The sequence below is a fragment of the Triturus cristatus genome, chromosome 9 (genome assembly GCF_964204655.1).
Source record: "Triturus cristatus chromosome 9, aTriCri1.1, whole genome shotgun sequence".
In the NCBI taxonomy this organism is placed as follows: Eukaryota; Metazoa; Chordata; class Amphibia; order Caudata; family Salamandridae; genus Triturus; species Triturus cristatus.
In genome coordinates, this window is record NC_140592.1 from 1,040,677,999 (window position 1) to 1,040,703,906 (window position 25,908).

Sequence of the window (25,908 nt, forward strand, 5' to 3'; positions counted from 1 at the left end):
TAAGAAAGCACCCATTATCTTCTGAGCTGCCGTTATCCGATAATCTTCAAACAAAATATAAAATATTTCAAAAATATAATTTCACCTCAATAAACGTACCCATTCTACCCAGCAGAACTACAACAGAAAGACCTTTTCAGGAATACTGAAAGATTCTTTTACAGACGTTCAATCTTAAAAATACGAAAATCATTACTTCAGCTGATTTTATTTCTGCTGAGCTTGTGAAGAGTCTTTTGCATGCCGACATGATGGGAGGGGGTGAATACAGGATTGAATGACAGAAACCTTAGACATCCAGGATGGAGTTATCATTTAAATGTGGCAACTAAATTTTGTTACTAAACACACTTCTATACCTCATATTAAACTTGTTTCAACAGTAATCATATTAATTAATAGTTTGCGTATTGGATCCAACATAAAATGTGTTAATATTCATTATTATTTATTGCCAAAAGTATAGATTTTAAAACACTTCTACACATGTCCTCCCTGCCTTTGATTTAGGCTTTCTTGAAATATATTTGTTTTTAATGACATGTTAGGATTTTGCCACTGTGTTATCTGAGCCTCTAACACTCAAGTGTTCACTATGCAGTCAGTTATTTTTGGAGTTTCAGTACTTGCCATTTCATGGAAAATGGTTGCTAAAACTACAAACTGAGCTGCAAGTAGTCAGATGTAGAGGTGACATGTTTGGCTGTTCCTTTCTCTCCTTTTTAAACCTTATTTGAGTTATGATTTGTCTCTTGCCCAGTGTTAACTATCATAAAGAGATTATAGACATCTAATAATCTAACATAATTCCAGTAGGCAATAAATGTTCTTAGGGTTTCTTTCTGACTGCATGGTCCCAGTTTTTGTTTAATCAGGGACAACACCAAAATAACAGTTTCCTGATTATTTTCTTATCTTTCTTTTCTTTCCTTACAGTGCACTTCATGGTGTCTCAGACATTCCTCAGCCAGGCATCATCTTTTTTGGCGCCATTTCCCACCTTCAAGCAATGTATGTATGATTTAGAGACAGCATCAAAATTATGTAGATTTTCTCCCCCTGTTTTGCCTTAGTACTGCTGGCACACTACATATTCCTTGCTTTGGCTCATTTTGCTAGTAGGGGGTAGAGTCCCCACCCACCCCAAATAATAGTCCTGTTTATACTCTTTGTCTCATACCCTGTAATTAACGGTTTTTCAAGGTCCAAGTTTTGTTTGTGCTCCCTTTCTTTTCTTTTTCTACCCCTTTTTAGGGTGACCAACTCAGTTCCCAGGACTTTACTTTTTTGACATAGGTTGAAGATACTTTATGATCTTTCATTTGCCTTGACAAAGTGGAGAGAGCATAACTCTAGCGCTGTCTCTCCAGTCCACTTTTTCCTCTTGTGGTTGACTGCTTTCTGGGCATCTCTGTGGCCACGTCAAAAGCATATACCTTAGTCAGCAGGAAGCAGTGTTCAGAGCTAGGCTGTCCCATACGTGGCTGTCTCTACCTGTAGTACCTGTTTTCAGATGTACGACGTTCTCACGCCATGTCTCACTCCGATGGTGTTTCCCAGCTCCTTTTCCCATACTGGCTTCTGACACTAGCAGGCAGGGCACAAGTCCTAAAAAAAGAAGTGGGGGCGGAGGGGTGAGTAATCAAGTTATGCAGTGAAGTAATGACAAGTGACATCATGGAGAGTGACATCGCACATGGCATAACGGAAAATGGCATCACAGCCCATGACCTCACAGGAAGTGGCATCGCAAGAAGTGACATCAGATCTTACGACCTCACACATGTGTTTAGCAGGTCTATCATGAGTGCATTTGAGTGCATTACAATATTTAACAAATGAGATCTGGCTTTGCAATTGTGCCAAAAAAGAGACGCAACCCCGACGCAAAATCTGAGCCTCAACTTATTCATGTATTTTTTTAAACTCTGTCACAAAGAAATTGTCAACAAGGAGAAACCTAGAAGTAAATCTGGTCTGCTTAATTGGTTGCAAAGTCTGCATTTAAAAATATATTTGGGGTTAAGGCCCCTGCTGCTTAGATCTTTGTGTGCTCATAAAATCCCAGGAAATGATAATAATGATAAGATAACTCTGGAGGTTATTGCACTTGCTGGAGAGATCTATGTTTTGTCTAGTCCCAGTTTTGAATCAAAGTAGCATAGAGGGTTAATATGTCTTCTGCAAAGCACATCATGTGACACACAGATCACCGATTTTATGTAGATGGGTAAGTAGGTTACTGCTGTTAACAGAGAACCTTTTTTTACCTTCGGTTCATAAATTGTAATATTTCTAATTTAGCAGAGTTAGCTATGAGAGAGATGTGACTCTTATACCTTGTAACCCTTGCTGTCTTAGTAACACATTCTGTACATTGATTTACGCACATATGATTTACTGTCAATATATAATAAATACCGGTATTTAAATTGTCATTTGTGTACATACAGTGCATATGTCTTATATACTTGGACTGAACAAAGTCAAAAGCAAGTCTTTCATACCTGTGAAGCGAGGCTTTGTTTCCCTCCATTGCATTTGCAGCTAGGTGTGAGGCTCCAGATAGCTCCCAGCCAGGATACCTAATCAAAGGGAGGCCTAATGCCCCCCTAACCTCTGCCTTTGTTTTGGGCCCAACTGGAATTTAAAATAACAAAGCCTTCCTGCCTGCACGTTGCTGCTCAGAATGAATGCAGACAATGTGCAGGTGCTGCAGAATGTGTCCCGGTGTCTGAAAATTACACCAGGACAAGTTCAGCATATTTCTTTGGGACCCAACATCTTGGCAGGAGACATGGCGTCCACCCTGCCTGTGAAAAGAGTGGGTAGACACCGTCTACCCGCATATACCCTCGACTTGTGCCCTGCCAACAGGCTGTCCCCCTTGGTGCTTTCCCTGCAGGTGCCATGTTAGCTTCCGATGTTAAGAGGGCTCTGGCTTGGACTGGCTTCTGCTGTGCTGTCCCTGCTCATCCTCTTCCACACTGACTCTCATTCTCCAGGGTCACAGCATTACTTCACATAGCAATGATGGTATTGTTCAAGATTTTCAGATGTGCATCTTTGGATGACAAGTTACTTGTGCGAATTAGTTCAGCTCGTCTTGCTTCTTCTTAATCTCCCTCCCAATCGGCGGCTGCTGCAAGTGTTCTCTCCCCACAATTTCCGCTGAGCACAATAACATAAGTGGTTAGTAGTGTTAAAAAGTATGTATTATGAACAAAACTTTCCATCACGTCCCTGATGTATCATTATGAAGGATTTCCAAGCAAGCGGAAGCTTTCTCTTACCTTAACAAATGGGTTAGCGTTAGGACCCTTTTCAATTCACTAAAATGGTTTGGATTTGTCAATGCGACCTTACCATAATCATGTTATGCTGAATTTACAGTTTTATTTAATTAATATGAATAAAATGTGTATATAGACACCTGGTTTTGAAGGATCAGGGGCAACTTTTCATTTTCCTCCTGAGACTTTGCCCGAGTATTCTATGATTTCTTTCTCACTAGGTTGTTCTCAGTAATCTTCATGAGTTTGACACTTAAATTTTAATTTTAGAGGGACTTTATTTAACTGACTAGGATTCCACTGAAATGTGATTCTGTATTTCTGTATTCTGTCTTTATGAAAAAAAATGCATTCCTCTGTAATGTTTTATTAACGATTCTGTATTCAATCTTTAACACGTAAGTTCTATCTACAACTCAGACTTTGAGTTGTCCCAGTTACAATTTATGAAGGTACTCTGCTAAGTTTGAGGTACTGGTGGGGAGGGTAGGATTTTACCGCTAGATCAATGAGAGGCTATTGCTGAACTGCCCAAGGTAAAATTTCGGGGTTTTCCAATATTGGGGTGCAGGAGTTTATTGGGGTTCAGCCACCAGAGTATTACCAAGATTTTATTTTAAAACATGATATAAAAAGTGTAAACATTTAGTACCGGGTCTGGTGGCTTAGTGGACTAATTCATCCACTGCAGGGGCCTGTGTTCGACCTCATAGTCACATATTTCAAATCCCAGTGGGTCCCCTCAGACTTTCCTCCATTTGAGGTCGATAAAATGAGTACCATTGAGTTGGGTAACAATAAATATCTGTTATTCAGCGCCTTGAGACCCACGGGTGATAAGTGCGCTTTACAAAATAATACACGTGTTATGGTATGGTATGTTAGTAGCAAATAAAGATGTAAATTTATCAACTGCTAGTGGTAACAGAATGAGATTTGTATTGGAATGCTGTACTACTGCACCACACGTGCACTATAACCACATTTGTAATGTGTAATACAGCAAGTTCAGCACTGGCTTGCATGGATCTTCCCTCTATTAACAATGTTAGATAGGTCAAAGGCAGTAAGAACCCATTAATCACACAAGGTAACTTTCTGTGGAGCTCTGAAAGTTAAGTTATTGCTGCCCATGAGTAAGGTCAGAGAATTACAGAAATATCACTTGTCAAGGTCAGTATATTCAGCTGATGACATGTATTTGTTAAAAACAGATTCACTGAGTACCTTATCAGACAAAGATGGAACAGACCGTGTTTCTTATTTGTATGTGTCCTCCATCCCTTTGATATTGGTTTTCTTAAAATGTAAATGTGCTTTAAACTTATTTCTAGGGTAATTTGAAAAAATGATTTATAACTCTATTTTAGCTCTGTGTGCTCCTTATTGGGAATGAGATGTTATTGTGTTTACATTGTTACTGATGCTGAATAACAACCCCAGTAATAATTAGTTTTTGCGCTAGTATTAAAGTTGGAAACATTGCATCATGTTTTTGATGGTGCTAACAACATTGCCTTTCCTATGTTGCAATATTATTTTATTTCATCACAAATTCAGCATAAACGCATTTCTGAAGTGATAGTCTCACATCCATTTAAACTGCAAAACAGTGGCAAATCTGTGGGATTCCCTTTGCACAGTGCCACTGGAATTATGCAATTCTGTGGCTGCCGCGTGTTTCATATAATTATGGGTTTGCCTCAGTTGTCGCATAATCCATCATCCTCAGAATAATTTACAAATTTGAAGAAAACACTTGTTTACTGTAGAAATGGTGCAAACATTACTAAAAATGCTGAAACGTGTTGCTGCGCAGTAGCAGGCCCTGTGCCGTGCAGTGGCAAGGCAGCTCACATTTCAGTTGCTGTTTTCAGATGTTAAACTGATACAAATGAAGTGATACTTTTGCCCATGCAGTGCCAACATGTGTATAAATGCCAAAATAGTGAAGTAATACTTCCACAAATTGTGCCACAATAGGCCTTATAATGCAGAATATTTTGATGCATACTTCAGTCAACCCCGCCGCATGATTTAGTCCTCCCCTGCCGCATAATTTCTGTGGCCTTGTGCTACATCGCCTTTAACCCTGGTTTTTATAGGTCTGACATTTTCTAAATTAGGGTACCACTATAGTTATCTGGGTTATTAAAGCTAAGATTGCACCTGAGGAAACTGTACAGCCAGTATAATTTTGTTTCCCTTCATGCAGAGCTCTTTCTGACTTTCACTTTTGTTATATTAGACTCTGCCTCCCAGCCCCAATGATAGTGAAAAACCTATCCAGAACACAGTAAGTAGTTTATCATTATACTATGTTCACTTCTTTCGTATAAATACAAAGAATCGCTTCCCATTTCCCAGTGTGTCACAAGTATTGTTAGATATTTCCATTCCCATCTGCATGCATGCAAGGCACGTATGAGCAACAATGATGTAGACTTTCTGCCTCTGGTTTTCTGTGGGACTAGAGTTCAACTTGATATTCTCTGTTAGGCCTCATTGGACGAGGTGACGTCCTCACCATCCAGCAGGGGTCCACTGGTCTTCTTTCTACCTTTAGTCTTCTCTCCAGTTTTTTCATAATCTGAGTGTTGCTTGTGCTCTCCCTTTCTTTGTGCAAACATTCAGGTTGATTTCCAGTGCTTTGGATTTGTTTTGCAGGAATGCCACATCAGAGGCGAATGTACAGCAACCCTCCTACAGCACATGCATACATTGCTTTTGCTTGGATACCACATCATCTAAATGACGTGTCCCTGCAGTCCTGTGGATCACAAGATTGCACATGAAACCACCATACATTATCTGTCATACTTACTCGAACATAAACATTATTTCTCTCTTTCTGTTTTATCATTAGTGCCCACCTCCTAGTGCAGATGAAAGTGACACGCCCACTGAGGACAATGTGAGTATTTCCATTGTGCAGTGTTTCTACCGAACTATGATAACAGCCCTGAAACACTTCACAGTTGTGTGTGCCTCAGGTACATCAGCCGGGACTTGTCAAGAAGAAGATTACAATTGTTCATCTAGTTACATATTTTCATTCGAGAGGCCACTCTCTGTTACTCGTGTTTTTCTTCCTCCTCCTACAGTCACCAAGGACTCTTCTTCCTTGATCTGTATATTCCAAATCCCTTCCACCTTTGCCTCCTGACTCAGGACGTCAACACTTCAATCCTCTTCCAGATTTTCATGAACGTTTTTGGACACCTGCTATTTCTAAAGACTATTTGTAACTAATCTTTATATGCTCTCACACAGTGGCCCATTTCCCTCCTGGCAAATCATTTTTTGTGGGTGTGATACATCTCTTTAGTTCTCAAAAATATCTTTCACCTACCACCCATTCCTAAATTGTCAAGGAGAGACAATACTCAAAGACATGGCAACTATACCAAATAGCATTTTATGCAGTTGTGAAAATAAATGAACAATGAGGAACACAGTATGTTTTTGTTGTATTCTAAATGTTGACTGTTTTTTTTTCCTTTCTTCCAGCCAACTTGGGAAGATGTTGCTGCCTGGGAGCAAGAAGATTTCCACCCTTTCCACTTCACGTTTGACTTTCTACAGGCGTTTTTCAGTGGTTTGGTTAGCTTTTTATCCATTCTTGGCAGCCCCTGGCCCTTCAGTCTAGTCTACGCATTAGGGTTGCATAAACATCTGTCTAGGATCATTTTCCTACTTTTCCTGCTTGTAAACAGTTATAATTACTCAATTGTCCTTTCTATAATACATCTGTCTTTGATTAGACTTTCTTCAAATATGTTTCCTTTTCTGTGAGCTCATTTAATTGGTGTTTCACCAAAGGGATGTCTGAACCTAGAAAATCGACGAGTGGGGAATGAGTTGTTACTTGTGTTCAGTACTCAGTCTGTGCAACTTCACCTCATTTAGAGTTTCATGGAAAATTGCTGATAATACTACAGATTGGTAAGAGTGTGCCGGCACGTGGTAATCATGTTTTCAAAGAAACCGGTTTTCGTGAGTCCAGGCCACAAGCAGGCGTGCAGCAGGAGCAGGAGCTTCCCGTTCTCCCCTTTTCTCCCAGTCCTCCGGTTGGGTCTCGCAACAGTGGAGTCTTAAGGGCAGCTTGAGCAGGTAGAGCACAGGACGGGCTCCCTGCTCCCTGCCGGTTTCGCATGTCATTTGCCCACCACGGGCGGTGTTGCGGAGTGCTATGGAGCCGCAGAGAGCGTGCCTGGACTTCGGAATTTCCCCTGGCTTGTCCGCCTGCTTCCCCGGTCTACCAGGTGTTGCAGTTAGCGCGCTAGCGTCCGTCGCTAGAGCGCGCAAGTAAAGGACGTTATGCGTACGCCACGACGGTGGCGTACGCTGTTGTATAAATAAAGGGGGCGCGCCTTGCCGGGCATTTGCGCCGAGACAGTATATCAGTGTGGTCTCAGTTATTGGCGCGCTATCATATGGCTGGCGCTGCGAGGCCCGCGCGCACCTGTAACACTGGCGACGAGGGCGGCCAGACCCGCCGCGTGCACGACCACCCGTGCCGCTTCTTAACAGCCCGCTCGCGGCAGTCCCACGACCACGTACCCGTCCCTCCGCCGGACCTCCTCCAGTCCGCTCCGCTGCTGACAGAAGCCGGGGAATACGCGCGCCTGCCACGTGGACGGACGCGGTGGCTTTGAAATGGCGCGCTGCGACTGTCGGACACACGGTGAGCGAGTGTACACCAAAATCACCACCTGAACTCAGCGCATGAACATCCCCGCTTGCCTGGTCTCGCCTCTGCCTCGCGTCGACCTCCACTGACCAGGCCCCAGGGCCCTCTCCTGCATAGGCCTCTGCCTCCACCCGCGTGTGCCACCACGCGCCGAGTCCACGCAGCCAGCCGTCCCAGCGCCACAGCACCCTCACTGCGCCATGGGAGACGACGCCCGTCCGGCGCCAGCCACCCCATCTCACCCGCCGACTGGCATCCTGCCGCCTTTCAGCGAGACGGCTGACCCCGCCACTGCCGCCCCACGCTGGCAGACGTGGATCGGCCGGCTCAACAACAACTTTATTGGCTCCAGGGAGACTGATGGTGCGGTGAAACGGTCTCTCCTGCTTCACTACGCGGGGGAAGAGGTGTACCTGCTTTTCAAGCACCTCCCTAACAAAGGGAATGTGGATGACTACGACGCGGCCGTCACGGCCCTCAACACGCACTTCGACCCCCAGATGAATCCTGACTTTGAACACTTTAAGCTCCGACAAGCAAAGCAAAAGGAAGGTGAGTCAGTAGACGCTTTTCATGCACGACTGAGGGTACTAGCGGACACACATCTTGTCGGAGACAGGGCGAAAGAGGAGATCAGAGCGCAGCTAATCTACGTCATCCGGAGCAAGAAACTGCGGAGTCTTATCCTTCGCCAACCAAACATTCCAATGGCTGACATCCTGGTGCTCGCACGATCCCATGACCTGTCCGACGCACGAGCAGAAGAGATGGACCAAGCGCTAACAAGGGGCTCTGGGTCAGGAGTGGCCGTCAAGATAGAACGAGCGGACGCAGTGAGAGCGAAGGAGAAGATACACCGACCGACAGCCGGGAGATCGCCTCAGACCCAGTGTGGATACTGCGGGTCCGATGAGCACCCAGGCAAGACCTGCCCGGCGAAGGGGAGGACGTGCACCAACTGTGGCACCCCGAACCATTTTGCCTCCATCTGCAGGAAGCGCACCACACGGAAAGACCAAAAGGGAAGGAGGCCCACAAGAAACATGGTGAGACAGCTGTCCCAGCTGTCCCTGTCCTCCCACACCGACGCTGGACACAGACAAACGCAAGCCCTGCAGGAGGACAGCTCCGAATCCGATGATGAAGGGGAGACATATCTCGTCTCGTTCACCAGAGCCCTCAAAAGCACGAGAAGACCACAACCTCGATGCGATGTCATGGTCGCTGGGTCAAGAGTGAACGCCGTGATCGATACCGGCGCATCGGTCACCGTCATGGGAGTGCACCAGTATAACCGCCTCCGGCCAAAGCCAGAGCTCAAGGCCTCGAAGGCCCGAATCTACGCCTATGGGAGTGATGTGCCCCTACCCCTCTTAGGGAAAATGACAGTACCAGTGGGAACAGAGGACGCAGAAATAACAATTGACATACACATCATCAACCAAGAAGTGGACACACTCCTGAGCGGACACGCCGCCGAGGACATAGGACTACTAGCATTTCTCCGGAAGGTGCAAGACACCCAAACAGCCAACTTGCTGGACCAATTCCCAGAGCTGTTCACCGGATTAGGGAACATCAGGCGCCCGCCAGTCAAGCTCCACATTGATCACTCAGTCGCACCCACGGCCCTGAAACACAGACTAATTCCTTTCCACTTGCGCCCACTAGTGGAAGAAGAGCTTAAGAAACTCGAAGAACAAGGTGTCATAGAAACAGTCACCGGACCCACCCCCTGGGTGTCCCCAATGGTGATCGCGGAAAAGCCCCGTCAACCAGGCAAAATCTGAGTGTGCATTGACATGAGGCTGCCCAACAAAGCCATCAAGAGAGAAAGACACATTACGCCCACCATGGATGACATCATTGCCGACCTCAACGGGGCTCGCTGGTTTTCCAAGTTGGACCTAAACGCCGGCTATCACCAGCTAACGCTAGCAAAGGAAAGTAGATGTAGATACATCACCACTTTCAGCACACACCTCGGGCTGCGAAGATATCGGCGACTCAATTTTGGAATATCGTCCGCGGCGGAGATTTTCCAAAACACTATCCGAGACATCCTACAAGGCCTACCCTGAGTCATGAATGTAAGTGACGACATACTAATCCACTCAACAACAGTGGACGAGCACTATCGCCGAGTCCGAGCCACGCTGGCGCGACTCAAGGAGTATGGAGTCACACTCCACAAGGACAAGTGTCAGCTGTTCCAGCAGCGAATCGAGTTCTTTGGCTACACCTTCACCAACCACGGCATCCAGGTAGACCCAAGAAAGTCACAGTCCATCAAAGACGCCCCCGCGCCAGCCTCCGCCTCAGAAGTACGCAGTTAACTGGGAATGGCCGCATACTGCGGACGTTTCATCCCAAACCTTGCAACGATTGGCGAACCGCTCAGACACCTCACGAAAAATGACGTCCCGTGGCAGTGGGGACCTCGCGAAGACAACGCATTCCAAGCCATCAAAACCGCGCTCCTCGACCAGGCCACCCTAGTCTACTTCGACCCAGCAAGGAAGACCGAGCTGCTAGTCAACGTCAGCCCGGTGGGACTAGGGGCGGTTCTCACCCAGGAGCAAGAACCGGGGCGATGGGCAACGCTGGCGTACGCGAGCAAGGCACTTACGGCAACCGAACAAAGATACTCCCAAATTGAGCGGGAGGCGCTGGCCATAAAGTGGGGCTGTCGACACTTTCACCTGTACGTCTGTGGACACCCGTTCACTGTCGTGACGGACCACCAGCCGCTAGTGCCCCTCTTCAAAGGGACAGCACCGCACCCCCGCCACGAATAGAGAGATGGGCCATCGGGCTGCAACAATATCACATGGACATAACTTATCGACCGGGCGCCAAGAATCCGGCCGACTTTCTGTCACGACACCCGGACAGGTGTGAACCCACCCCGACTGGGAGAGAGGAGGAAGACGACGCCGAAGCACACCTCGACCTACTAGCTGCCCTGACCTGCCCCCAAGTGCTGACACTCCATGAGATCCTACGGGCAGCAGAGCACGACACCGTAATGGCCAAGACCCGAGAGGCCCTCCAAAAGGGGTCATGGACCAATTTCATACGGTCCGCCAACACATGGACGGATGACGAGAGAAAGGACCTACAACAGATCTGGCGGATACGGAACGAACTCAGTGCAACCAGGGAGGGAATCATCCTGAGGGGAGCCAGAATTGTCATACCAGCCGCGCTAAGCCGCCAAGCCACCCTCCTCACCCACAAGGGGCATCAGGGAACGGAGAAAATGAAAGCCCGGATGAGGGAAAAGGTATGGTTCCCGGGGATGGACACCCTAGTGGAAGACATCGTGAAGAGCTGCCCCGCGTGTCAGATAACTAGCGGACCGGAACTCCCAGCCCCCATCGTAACTGAAGAACCAGGGAGGTACCCGTACCCATGGGACAGAATCAGACGGGAGAGTGACACTGGTAGTTCTTGACAGCTTCTCCAAATATCCCCTGGTAGAGGCGCTACCCTCCATGGCTTTCACGTTTGTAGGGCCAGCCCTAGAGAAGATGTTCAACATGTTCGGGCGCCCCTCAGAACTGAAAAGTGACAATGGGCCACCATTCCAAGGCCACGAATTCCGAGAGTTCCTCGAACTCCAGGGCATACGACACAGGCGGATCACCCCTCAATGGCCCCAAGCCAACGGCGAGGTCTAACGCTTTATGCGAACACTAAATAAAGTCCTACGGATAGTGGCTGCTGAGCAACAAGACCCTGAGCGAGAGATTCAACGATTCCTCGGGGAATATCGGAGCACACCCCACTGCTCCACCAAACAGGCCCCCTGGGCCCTCATGCTAAAAGGGACTCGCCGCGATGGTCTGCCCACAGCCCCCGGGTGGGCCCCTCCACCATTTGAGGAAGAACAAGCGCTGCAAAGGAAGAAGACACCGAGATCCCTGAAATGGAACCCCAGTCACCCCCGAGCAGGCACGAGTCGACAACAGAGCCAGAACACCCTGACCTCGCGGCCGGCGGGGCTGAACCCAACTGCCCGTCAAACCCCAACACCCGAGCAACGGCCAGGTATGGACTGCGGGGGAATCCCCCACCGAGCAGCCGCCTCAAAGACTTCGCATGCCCAGTAAGTGAGTGACTATGATATCCACATCCGGGTTCATCATCCAAGTTGGAGAGGGATGTTGCAGTTAGCGCTCAAGCGCCCGACGCTAGAGCGCGCAAGTAAAGGACGTTATGCGTACGCCACGACGGTGGCGTACGCTGTTGTATAAATAAAGGGGGCTCGCCTTGCCGGCCATTCGCGGCCAAGACAGTATATCAGTGTGGTCTCAGTTATTGGCGCGCTATCATAGGGCTGGCGCTGCGAGGCCCGCGCACACCTGTAACACCAGGTAACCTTCATCCTGTAGCCACCTTCAGCTGCGGCCTGCAGCACCTCAGCAGTTTTTGGCTGCGGTTTTCAGCGGTATTCCACCACCCCCATCGCAGCGCAGCCCAGCCGCGTCTGCACAAAGCACATGCAGACGCTGAGAGTGCGGTCGGAAGATTTGTGCAGTTCCCCCCGCTGCCCGCCTCCTGCGGGGTTTCAAACCAGTGAACCGGCAAATCAGGGAACAGGGGCAAAGAGACTTGCTATCATCACGAGGCGAGTTTTAGCGTGGCAGCGCTAAAGAGCGCACCCGAAGCAACAAGGACGCGGCCCGGTTAGTTCCGGGTGCAGCCTGTGTTGTCCGTGGCCCCCACCCGCCGAACAGGAAAACAAGCATTTACAATGCAATGGTCTCGGCATTGTTAAAGTTAGAGCTGTTGGCATTGCTCATGACATTCTTGTATGTTTTTGTTTTTAAAACATTTAAAGAAACGGCATTGTTATTTACAATGTCAATAGCTTAATCACTCTCCAATGCGAGACCTATTGCATTTGCACCCACACATACAGAGACACACACACAGAGCCACCCACACATACAGAGCCACCCACACACACAGAGCCACCCACACACACAGAGCCACCTACACGCACAGAGCCACTCACATAGAGCAACCTACACACAGAGTTACCCCCACCACTCACATAGAGCATTCTACACACAGAGTTACCCCCACACAGAGACTCCCACACACACAGAGCCTCCCACACACACAGACACAGAGCCTCCCCCACACACACACACACAGCCTCCCACACACACACACCCACAGAGCCTCCCACACACACACACAGAGCCTCTCACACACACACACACACACACACACACACACACAGAGCCTCTCACACACACACACACACACAGAGCCTCCCACACACACACACACACAGAGCCTCCCACACACACATATACACTACAGCCAGGGCTTTAAGAGGGCCGGGTCTCACCAGTGAAGAGCATCGGCAGCTTTTTATTAAATAGGGCCTCGAAACGGGTCTCTATCGGGCTCTGTTTTGTGCCCTGGCACCAGCGGTCTGTTTTTTGGCCGTTTTGTGTCACAGCAGGCACATTGACGTGCGTGCTCACTTCTCTCTAGTGAAGAAGTATTCTACACACAGAGTTACCCCCACACAGAGCCTCCCACACACACAGAGCCTCCCACACACACACACACACAGACACAGAGCCTCCCCCCACACACACACACAGCCTCCCACACACACATACAGAGCCTCCCACACACACACACACAGAGCCTCCCACACACACACACAGAGCCTCCCACACACACACACAGAGCCTCCCACACACACACACAGAGCCTCCCACACACACATATACGCTACAGCCAGGGCTTTAAGAGGGCCGGGTCTCACCAGTGAAGAGCATCGGCAGTTTTTTATAAAATAGGTCCTCGAAACGGGTCTTTATTGGGCTCTGTTTTGTGCCCTGGCACCAGCGGTCCATTTTTGGTCCGTTTTGTGTCACAGCAGGCACATTGACGTGCGTGCTCACTTCTCTCTAGTGGAGAAGTTAGCTTTACCGTTGTACCCTTTAAAGATTTCCCTTCTCTTGAAACTCAGGAGCAGCAACATCGTCGTGTTGTCACCATGGCTTAAAGTGGAAGCTTTTTCAAGATTACATATAAGCCCTAGTAAATGGTTCCTAAGTACCTAGGGCATAGGGACTGTAGAGGGTCCCCTAGGGGCGCCTCACCTAGGCCATGCGGACTGCCCTGTGACTTCTGGTTAATTTTTTTTTATTTTTTACAAATTAAGCACTGAAACGGAGCAGACTCCATACCCACTTAGTACCACTGTAACATTGCCTACCAACTCAATTTCACCCCCTACACAACAACAGTAAATCGGTGTTTGGCTAAAAATACCCTTCTCATTCACCCACCACAAGTACGCACCCACCCCAAGCCTTATGAAATTGCTCTACAAATGGAGAAACACTCAGACTCGTAAAAACACCTAAATGGCTATGTAACCCAGTTACAACAGTGTCAAATTTGCACTTGCACGTGACTGGTTGAGGAGAGATGCTGGTCCCAGACACCAAGGAGATGAAGAGCGAGTGCTAAAACAAAAACATAACACGCAGCCTTCGAGCCGAGACCTAAAAAGGGGGAGGGGAGGAACAGACCACATTAGATTATTGTACATTTAAGTTAAACAGAGACCCCTACTCCATTCATCAGAGAGATGGCAAAGTCTGGCTAAAGTGGGGGAAAGGAACCAGACAGGATAGCAAAAGACGGGCCTTCCTACCCTACCCTACCCCCACCCACTTCGTTATTGTGAGAGGTTTCGTTACTGGTGCAAAACAGGTTATTTTTTTCTTGCTTGCCTCGGACTGATAAACGCACAGTCACCTAGTCTGTGATATTTCTCACAGGGGCAGGGGGTGGTTTGCATATATGCCCTGGTCTGAAGGACTTCAGCAGACGTCGCCACCACCTTCGCTATTTAATGAGACCGTAAATATTGCGGAGGGTCCCTGCGATCAGAGTACACTTTCTACACGCGGGAGGGGGAGGGGCAGTCGAATGACTCGTGTCCCCGCCTCCCCGGCAGCGCCCAGTGTTGATTTATTCCAGGCAGATGCTTTTGACTGGGGCCTGTAAAAATCAAGCCCTCAGTTTATTGTGGTAGTTAATTATCAGTCCAGCTGCCAGTGCGGACCCCTTCCTCGTGCAAATGTCTTTGGTGCCTCCTGACTAAGAGAGAGGAATGTTCAGCTCGGCACTGCCTCTGGCTGAAACTAAAACTCGCACACGGGGTTTATGGGCCAGGCGCTCGACATTACAACAGTGTCAAATTTGCACTTGCACGTGACTGGTTGAGGAGAGATGCTGGTCCCAGACACCAAGGAGATGAAGAGCGAGTGCTAAAACAAAAACATAACACGCAGCCTTCGAGCCGAGACCTAAAAAGGGGGAGGGGAGGAACAGATCACATTAGATTATTGTACATTTAAGTTAAACAGAGACCCCTACTCCATTCATCAGAGAGATGGCAAAGTCTGGCTAAAGTGGGGGAAAGGAACCAGACAGGATAGCAAAAGACGGGTCTTGCTACCCTACCCTACCCCCACCCACTTCGTTATTGTGAGAGGTTTCGTTACTGGTGCAAAACAGGTTATTTTTTTCTTGCTTGCCTCGGACTGATAAACGCACAGTCACCTAGTCTGTGATATTTCTCACAGGGGCAGGGGGTGGTTTGCATATATGCCCCGGTCTGAAGGACTTCAGCAGACGTCGCCACCACCTTCGCTATTTAATGAGACCGTAAATATTGCGGAGGGTCCCTGCGATCAGAGTACACTTTCTACACACGGGAGGGGGAGGGGCAGTCGAATGACTCGTGTCCCCTCCTCCCCGGCAGCGCCCAGTGTTGATTTATTCCAGGCAGATGCTTTTGACAGGGGCCTGTAAAAATCAAGCCCTCAGTTTATTGTGGTAGTTAATTATCAGTCCAGCTGCCAGTGCGGACCCCTTTCTCGTGCAAATGTCTTTGGTGCCTCCTGACTAAGAGAGAGGAATGTTCAGCTCGGCACTGCCTCTGGCTGAAACTAAAACTCGCACACGGGGTTTATGGGCCAGGCGCTGGACATTGTCTTGGTGTTTTAAGGAGTGTTTTTACGCGGTGTACAAATGCAAACAGGGATTCTTTTCATCGGTGCAACCACAGTGGCCATATGTATAGTGCATATTTTACTTCTTTACTAACTAGCTTGGCTTGCGGGTCACTTTATCCAAACTCGGGCAAGATAGAGAACAAGCACACCACTGCCTTTCTCCGAGGCGAAGCAGAAATGCCTCGGAGAAAGGCAGCGGCGTTTCCGGATTCGGGGGCGTGTTTTTCTGTTCTCTCCTCTTGCCATTGGCTGGAGGAGATAATGAGAAAAGTAGCAAAAAACACGCCCCCAAATCCGAAAAGGACGGGGCCTGTTCGGAGAGACAAACCTCTTCTCCAATGGCTGGCCAGCATTTAAGAGGCCAGCCAATAGAGGAGAGAAGAGGGGCGGGTTCAAGCCCCTCTTCTCCAAAACATTAAATCTCGGAGCGAGACTGCGCAAGCGCAGCCTTCGAGCCGAGACCTAAAAAAGGGCCACAAGAAGCTTGAGGAGGCTCAGAGACTGTGTCAGCAAAGTAAAGCATTCTAACTATCAGAACATTTTCCATTAATCACTAGAACATTCGGAACAGCGGAACCATACCCCCCGCCCTCCCCCCAAAAAATACTTTTGTTTTCTCCCGGAGTGCACACTATAAGATCAGGGAAATCCAAAGACGGAGAAGAGAAACCAGCGGGAAGAATCAAGAAAGGAAGAGGGAGCCACAAGGCACTGACACGGACATGCACACGAATAGGGGCACTGCCTCTTCTAGACATCCACCACGGCCTGTGTCCGAAAAGGAGATAGAGACCGAGCCTGTGACTGGTCCAGGGAAAGATTTTAAAATCTCCAAAATTCCAAAACAAATCAGAGCAAGGGAAGTCAAACCCCACCCCCAGTGCAGCTGAGGATTTTCCTGCAGTTGGCACAGAAAGCAGTTTAGTAAAAACTTGTGGGGTAATAAAACCAGATGAACTAAGCGCACCCTCTGCCCACAACATCGGTCCTAAAGCCAGCAAATGGGCACTGATAACAGATTTTTTTAAAGTATGTCACAGACTCTCTTCAGGAAGCTGTAAGGGCCACACGGAAAGCACAGAAGGAGATGTCATCGAGGATCCTAAGGAACGCACACCCAGCAACACCAAACAAAAAATATTAAGCAAAGACACAGAGTGTTGCAGTGAGATCAACAATTACAACATCGGAAACCTGGTGAGCTCAGGGAGCATCGATGTCAGCCCCCCTGGACATGAAGCTCAAATCAGGCTGCCACCACTCAAAGTTTCAGACCCTCCTTTACAATTGTCACTTCTTCAAGCTCAACAAGTCCATCATCACCAACAAGCACTCGCTCTAGTCTATAGGGAGCCTGATACAAGCTGGGACTCTCTCCTTAACCAACAATCTAATTCGCAACCACCGCAGAATATAAATAAAGAAATAGAAGGAGGCTCTTGGTACAATAACAATCATTACCAAGATCAACAGGATCAAACCCCAGGGCCGTTCGCAATGGTCCATTTTCCTTCGTTAATGACAGAACAACATTCATTGGAACAAGAGGGTCGGGCGGAAAAACATAACTTTTTCTTGCCATCAGGCTCAATAAACCCCAAAACCCCCCCGTCGAGAGAAACCAAAGAGACTGTACATATTAAACAAAGCAGGAGCCCGACACAAGATACCATTGAGTCAAGCATCGCCACTCAACGAAGCCCGGAACAAGGGCGGGCCCGTCTGGGCCCGTCCGGGGCTGTCAGATTCCGGGCTGGGCCACCCCTCTGACATCTCCTATCAGCTGTGCCTTGCAGTGCCGGGCTTGGCTCCGCTACCACCGGTGATACCCTCAACAGCCGGGCTTTGCTCCGCTGTATGGTACGCCCGGACCACATCCCCCAGCATTCACGCTGCTTCGGACGACGCGGATCACGCAATTCCCAGGCGCCAGGGGGCGCATAAAGGACTGTGTGGGGCCGAGGCCCTTGTGCTGTATAATTTGGGTAACCCCTTCTGGACACGTTTGCTTTCGTTACCCCTGGTGACTTTCTTTTTCAGCCGGGCTTGGCTCCGCTACCACCGGTGATACCCTCTACAGCCGGGCTTTGCTCCGCTATATGGTACGCCCGGACTACATCCCCCAGCATTCACGCTGCTTCGGACGACGCGGATCACGCATTTCCCAGGTGCCAGGGGGCGCATAAAGGACTGTGTGGAACCTCGTCCCGCGGGACAAGCCGGGGACAAGGGCGGGCCGTCCTAGGCCGTCAGAGGCCGAAGGAGGCTGGGCCAGTCCCTTTCGGCTGTGTGAGCGAGAATATTCCTATGAGATCTAATGTCATGCTTGAGGTTTGTTTAAATCATAATTAGGGTGTACTCATTTCACCTCTCATTTTGGTGTTGCCAATTGTTTCGAATAATTTGATATAACAACCGAGGGATGTTATATTGTTTTACTGGTTCTTGCTTTCAGAGTGTGGTACCGGGCTACATCGAGAACTAATAGGCTTGAGATAATAGGTAAAACTAAAGTAGTGACTAGTCGCCCTTGTACCAGACAAAATGTGCCTCTTATTACCCCTGTTCCAAGCCTTACGGCAATTGATAAAATGTTGCAAAAAACTATAGGGGTGGTGGCAAATGCAATTGAAAATACTGAGCAACGCTTGTCTCTGACCCCAAGTTTAATTTCTTCTTCAATTCTTGGGAATGTTTCTATTCCAATAGACAACAATTTGGTCTCGTCTCTTGCATCCTCTTTTGCCGAGCTTCCCTGTGCCCAAACTCTCTTCGTGGATAGCCCTGTGGGTACTCTATCGAGCACCACACCACTACCTCAGGATTTCCAAGTAACACCTAGGACCCAAAAACCCCGGGGGAAAAAAAAAAGGTCAAGCTATGTACTAAACCTCCTACGAATAACCCTGCACCCAGAACATCTTTTAATGCGGGTCCAAAACAACCGTCTGCCCCTCTAGCACCCCCGATATGGGCTACCCATCTTGTAATAGATTTACAAACCCAACTGGAATCACTCATTACTTCTCAATTTAAAATTCTGATGAGTAAGATTGATCGAGTGGTATCTCTAATTAATAGTAAACCATTTGGGCATTTGGCTGCCCCTTCTGGGAGTGGGATTTCCCACAAGCCCACTGTAACTTCCTTGCCTAGTCATCAAGGTACCAGTTCTAAAGCTCGCCCTTCTGGTGTGAACGATAGTGGGGCACGGGCATTACCTAGTACGACCATACCCCCTTCCACTCTAGGTCTAAGTGCCCCTGACCCCCTCTTATTTTCTAGGCTGTCTTTACCTGTTCCTAATTTGCCACCACCCTCTTCTACCTTTTTTAATTCAACATCGGGCAAGAGGAGAGAGGATATTGTTTCTATACCCCAATTTAAAAAAGGGAATGTTCATAGTACTGGGCAACCTCCACCATCGCTTTCTCCACACTTACCTCCGGAGGCCTCGCCATATGTGGTGGTTCTTACTGGTGTCCCACCTCTGTCTGGCGCACGCCAGGAATCCTATCACGAACTGAAGAACAAGGTTACACATTGTTTAAATACTTATAGATCTTTACCAAGAGAGAGTACTGGGGAAATGTTGTTTGTCCGAAGGGTGGGTTGGCTGGGAGTGAATCAAAAAGATAAAGGAGGGGATTGTGTTATTGTTAATTTCAGGGATCCCAGAGTGGCCAATTTTATTCTTGAATGGCATGATCGGTCTTCCCAGAGTTTAATTTTACCTATGCCTCTGAGTTATTTTTACCAACAGCCAGTTGGCCTGGCAAGGTCCGATCTAAGGAACCCCCACTCTGGCCTCACACTGTTACCTATAGTATTCCCGTTGCCAACTCTTTTGGTTGTTTGGACAACGAGGCTTGACTAGTTCCCTTTGTGGGGGCAACTGGTCCACCTTATGGTCGGCCTAATATCCCTAAGTTGGAGGGGGAGAGTGCAGAGGGAGGTTTTTCTATGGTTTGCGCAGCCAAAGCACCTGTGACTCCCCCTGGCTCCATTATTGGTATTTTCGATGATGATGTAGGTTTGTCTCCAACAATTCACCGTGGTCATTTTGTGAGCTCAGAGATTGTATCTCTTAGCTCCTCCGACGATGCACACTCTGGCTCCTTAATAGGGTCATGGAATGTAGCGGGGCTGGGTTCCAAACTCTCCAACCCTGACTGGGAGACACTGATAGATAATTACGATCTCTGTCTCTTCCAAGTGACTTGGATGACGACCTCTCCGGTCAAGGTTGGTTTTGCTTCTTATAATGTCCTGGCTGTGCAGGGTCCCAGGGGGCGTCCCTCGGGGGGACTATGTACTTGGGTGGCTACCCATTTGGGGTGTACAGTTAGTGTTATTGATTCCCAATCCTCGGATATTCTCTGTATAATTCTGAAGTTCGGGGATGGTACTTCAATACTAGTAATTAATATCTACTTACGCCCCACTCCTTCACATCTAAGTTTCACCATTCTTAATGCCCTCAATGACCTTCTGATTTTGTTTTCTGCACTCCCATATAAGATCATTGGTGGTGATTTCAACTGCCACTTTGAACCCCTGGTTGGCATACCCTCTGTTACTACTGAGGTAGACTTATCCTGGAACATTCAGGACTGTCTCATGTACCCTGCTCCGCGTCTTACACCTCTGGCTATTGAGATTAACAAGCTCGTAGTATCTTATTCATTGCGAGCTTGTAATGGTAGACTTGCCCCAGACACCCCCGGGAAGCACACTTATAATAGACTGGGCAAAAGTTCAACCATTGATTACATCTTGGTTTCTGTGGAGTTTTGGTCCCATCTTAAATCTCTTACCATAGTGGACAGGGCTGATAGTGACCATAATCTCCTCAGTTTGGAATTCTTATACCATCTGGATCCAGCTCGAGCCCTAGGGACTGTAGCTCAATCTGCAGTACCCAATCTATTAGCGGTGGATGGTGGTCGTCGCATCAGGTGGGCTAAGTTTCTGTCTACCCCAAACAATATTGCGGCTTTTTATTCACAGGTGGTCACTCACTTAGCCGAAGTATCTATTCTTATGGAGGCCGGACAGGGTCCAATACATTTTGAAGCCTTAGAGACTATCCATTCCAAACTTTTTTCAATGGCCTCTAGCTTTTTTTATATTTCGGTAAAATCTAAGCCAAATGGGGTAAGGAAACAAGCCAATTGGTATAACTCTAGCTGTAAGGATGCTAAACGGGCCCTTCTATTGGAAGTGAAACATGGGATGTCTCATAGCATCAGAGGAGCTAGGTCTTTGTATAAAATCGTTACATCTATAGCTAAAAAAGACTGGGAGGTAGACAGGTGGGCTAATATAAAGGACGCCCTGGATAGTCATGATTCCAGGACCTTCTGGAACTTAGTCAGGTGTGGTAGAAGTGAAGGATCCCCAGCCATAACACCTGGTCTTAGTGAGGAGGTTTGGTTGAGGCATTTTAAGCCCCTTTTTAGTGTCCCGATAAATGACACTGTGGTTGAACCTTCACCTTTTTTAATTAACATATTTCCCCAAGCCCCTATTGAAGTCAGGGATTCTGATTTACTTCTCTGCACCTCTTCAGAAATCCAGGTTGCCCTACTGAGTCTTTCTTCTGGTAAAGCCCCTGGTCTAGATAGGATCCCTGGGGATCTATTCAAAAGTGAACCAACGGTTTGGGTCCCATACCTGAAGATATATTTTAATGCAATTCTTTTGGGTATGGCTATCCCTTATACTTGGAAGGGTGCAGAAATTATCCCTATTTATAAAAAGGCCTCCCCTCTAGATCCAGTAAACTATCTCAGTCTTATTGATGTCCTCCAGAAGGTGTTCGCCCGAATCTTATTAACTAGGCTAGAAAGCTGGATGGAAGAATTCCACATTCTATCGTCCTTCCAAGCAGGCTTTCGCCCTAGAGTTTCCACAATTGATCAACTGTTTAGGTTGCAGTTGATATACTGGAAAACGGTGTTCTTGGGGAAGGGTTCTCTTTACCTGATCTTTGTGGATCTTCGATCCGCTTTTGATCTGGTACAGAGGGATAAGCTTTGGTCAATTCTACTCGAGATGGGTGCCCCTTCTTACCTCTGTGACCTCTTCAAGCGACTCCATTCTGGAACGTTTGCAAGGGTTCGCTATGGTAGGAATGGTGAGCCCTCTGCGCCCTTCCCGGTGGACAGGGGTGTTAGGCAGGGGTGTGTGTTGGCCCCTACCTTGTTCACTCTATTCATCAATGGTTTGATTACTCACCTTTTGGAGGCAAAGGATCTTGATTCCCCAATTTTAGCAGCACGTAGAATACCGGCCCTAATGTTCGCTGATGACACCCCCCTACTTTCAAAATCTCCAATAGGAGCCCAGCGAACATTGGAGGCCTTTTGTTCTTTCTGCTCCTCGAGAAATTTGGAAATAAACCTTTCTAAAACTAAATATATGGTTTTTAATTCCAAACCATCAACCTATCCCCGTCCACATCTGGAGGGATGTTCTCTTGAGAAAGTCTCCACATTTGATTATCTGGGAGCTACCCTGAACGAGAGGATGGAGTGGGATTCCCATATGGTTAAGGCTAATCTTAAGTTAATACAATTATCAGGTGGAATTCTAAAGGTTTTTAATGAATGTTCTTATAAACCCGTGGGTCCCCCAGTGGAAATTTATAGGGCCCAGGCCAGGGGAGCAGCATTATACGGTGTAGAGCTCTGAGGCCACGTTAATGCCAGCTCTATGTCCGTTACCGAAAATAATTTTATTAGACATCTTTTAAACCTCCCTAAGAGCACCCCTTTGATCCCCTTAAGATTGGATTTGGGATTGTGTCCTATACAGGAGACTATTCTTCATCGACCTCTGTTTTTCTGGAGGAGACTTTGGTCTACTCCAGAGTTATTAAGCTATAAGGAGGAGTTAGTTGATCTTTTGTCTATAAGGGGATCGGGCAAAATTGCGTGGCTTAAACATGTCAAACAACTCTGCTACGCTATACATAGGGAAGATTTGTGGACCTCACCAGAAACTTCTTGCTCTCTGACTAGCAAGAGGGCGTTGGGGGGCATTCTTAAACAGCATCACCTGAATCTCCGTGATCTGGACTCTAGCATAAGCAGGCTGTCTCTTAAATTCTTGGAGGTCAAGGATTATTATGCTTTTGAAAAGTTTTTGGATGACATCCAGCCCTCGCTAGCTAAAAAACGTTATCTTCAGTTCAGACACGGATCTTTACCTTTGAGGGCCTTGACAAACAAATGGATGCCCTCGTCATCCAGGTGGTGCCCTTGCCCTAACTGCGAGCATGTAGAGGAGACAGATGAGCATGTTTTGCTTTTCTGTCCCTCCTATAACAGGGCCCGATCTAAATGGATTATTTCCCTTTGTAAATTAAGAGGTCTTAGGGACTACAGGGAAGTTTTTAGACTATTAAAATATGATACGACCCCTGTGTTTGCCTTTGCCACTTCGAGATTTCTTCTCTCTATGTGGTTCGCAAGAAATGTAATGATTAAGGCAAACCATGAGTAGCATTATGTTGTTTTATTTATAGATCTACTGTCCCTTTCCTGGTCATTAACTGTTTTCATTGATGATACTGTTTTTTAAGCACATTTTAATTATTTTATCTATTGTATTATGGCTGAGTATGTAATATGAATTTTTATCATTGTATCTTTGTATTATATTTCTGTGCTTTTATGGTTTTTAACCGAAATAAAGCTGTGAATGATGATGATGATGACTTATTACGGCCAACCACAAGCAAAAAAGTAGAGCTTGTCCCACAATATAACTCCAGGGGGCCACATGACATCTTGAACAGGGGATCAATACTAAAATTACTAGAAGAATTACCATCTATGAGTCATATAAAATCCTGTGACTTGGAAAGTATAGAGTTTAAACCAAACCCTTACCAAACCGGTCCGGACTCTACAATCCTAACATGGACCGACCATAGCCTCACAAAACTGATCCTGCAGCATAGGGAAGAGTTCTCTAATTGGGGCATCGAATTAAAAAAGGTGGAGCCCTTGCGGTATCCTAGTCCATTACAACAACAAATACAGAAACAGAGTCTTTTAAAAGGCGCAAAAGGCCTGGATCAGACCTGCACTAAGGTAGAAGAGGGTCATCCACTTAGACAAATCACAATCACAATTGCACAAAGAGGAGCAGTGGATCTCGAGGCGCTCCCCTAAAAAACATCGGGTCCTAAACAGCGGGGAGAAGTATGAATTAGACCAAGCCAATATCCAAGGAAAGCAAGGGGCATCAGGATTTGTTCCTGGAATGTTAATGGCCTAAGTGCAAAGTTAGAAGAAGAAGATTTTGTGGAATTTATCCAACAACATGATATACTTCTTTTTCCAAGAAAACTGGCAGATAAAAAACTCTCCATTAGTGGGCTACAAAGAAAATTTTATTCCATCAAAAAAGGAGGTACAGTATGGAGGGCTAAAGGGGGGTTATCGACCTATATATCTACGGACCACTCTTGGCGAGACACAAGCATCGATCTCGACTCCACATGGATGCAATGTATCAAACTAGACCTTTCACCCTCAATGGGCCTACGAATATTGAATCTCTATATTCATCCAGTAGGAAAGCAGAAGGGCCAAAGAATCAAGCAACTAATAGCAGCAATCAAAACGCTGAAAAGCACTTACCCAGGTGCCAACATAACAATAACAGGGGATTTTAACATGAACTTAATCCAAGGACAAGAGGGCAATCTACCGAGTTTCATACAGCCAAGACAGGGCAATCGAGGCAGACAAGACTCTATGGGTAAGAAATGTTCAGCAAAATTGGATGACCTTTTCTTACACACGTTAAATGGTAGAGGCCCCACGGACTGTCCAGCACCATTTACGAGGGTCACAAGTAAAACAGGATCAGCAATCGATTTCACGCTAGCAGATTCTGATCTATTTCCTTATAGAACAGATTTTCAAATACAGAACAGAGTCGAAAGCGATCATTACCCCCAAACTTTCTCATTAACCATCACTCTGGGTTAGAGCAGGCTAAGCCTCTCACATTAACAACACAACTCTACAACCTAAAACGGCTAATCTGGGATGAAAAAAAATCATCAAAAAAATGGAGACATGCCGGTCATTGTTAACACCTTCAGACGCAGACCATGTTCAAGATATTACGGAGGTCTGGGAGTCTTTCACAATCAAACATTAATAAAAAATGTCAAACCACTTACAGAGATCATAAAACTCCTAGAACCAGAGGGGGGCCGTGGTACACGTAAAAAATACAGGCAATAAAAACGTGACTGAACAAACAACTTAATTCGAACTAAGGGTCCTCAACCTTCGCAACAGACTCTCACAATTATAGAAAAGACGAAAAAGGACCGAAAACACTAAATAAAGGTGGCCAAGCGAACATACAAGGAAAGATTTGAGATCAACTTGCTCCACGCAAGCAAGCAGAGAAACTCGAAACAGTTCTGGGCAAAAATCAACTTCCTGCTAAATGGCAAAGATCGTCAATTCACCTCTGATATAACAGAACAATCTTGGAGCACTCATATTGAAGAAACATACAATTTCACAACTGTACAGACTACGGTCAGCACTGGTGACAATACAAACGAGATCAAAAGGTGCTCCTGTCTGGAGATAAAATCAGAAGCCAGGAGTCAGAGTACGGAAAAATGGACATCAGTGGAGGCATTAGCCATTGACTTAAAGAACTCAGCTAAAGCCAAACTTCATATTGAAAATAGAGAAACACAAAAAGAAAGCAGTGATTTTATCAAGCACATGCAAAGAGAAGAACTAGTTCAGATAACACAAAAGCAGATCTTGCACACACTCAAACATTTGAGATCGGATGGGGCACCCGGCCCCAA

General features: G+C 47.0%; 1 protein-coding gene across 5 annotated transcripts in view; it reads left to right on the top strand.

Moving 5' to 3' along the window:
• Positions 1-25,908, top strand: part of LOC146799312 (uncharacterized) — a 119,240-nt gene that overhangs the window by 54,423 nt on the left and 38,909 nt on the right. For all 5 annotated transcript variants that reach the window (XR_014968883.1, XR_014968884.1, XM_085626858.1 and 2 more), the window contains exons 2-5: positions 937-1,011; positions 5,542-5,589; positions 6,160-6,207; positions 6,804-6,891. Coding sequence is in view for 3 of the 5 variants with exons in the window: in XM_085626858.1 (XP_085482984.1) it covers positions 5,561-5,589; positions 6,160-6,207; positions 6,804-6,891 (165 nt within the window). In the remaining 2 variants the exon portion in view is untranslated. The remainder of the gene's footprint in view (positions 1-936; positions 1,012-5,541; positions 5,590-6,159; positions 6,208-6,803; positions 6,892-25,908) is intronic.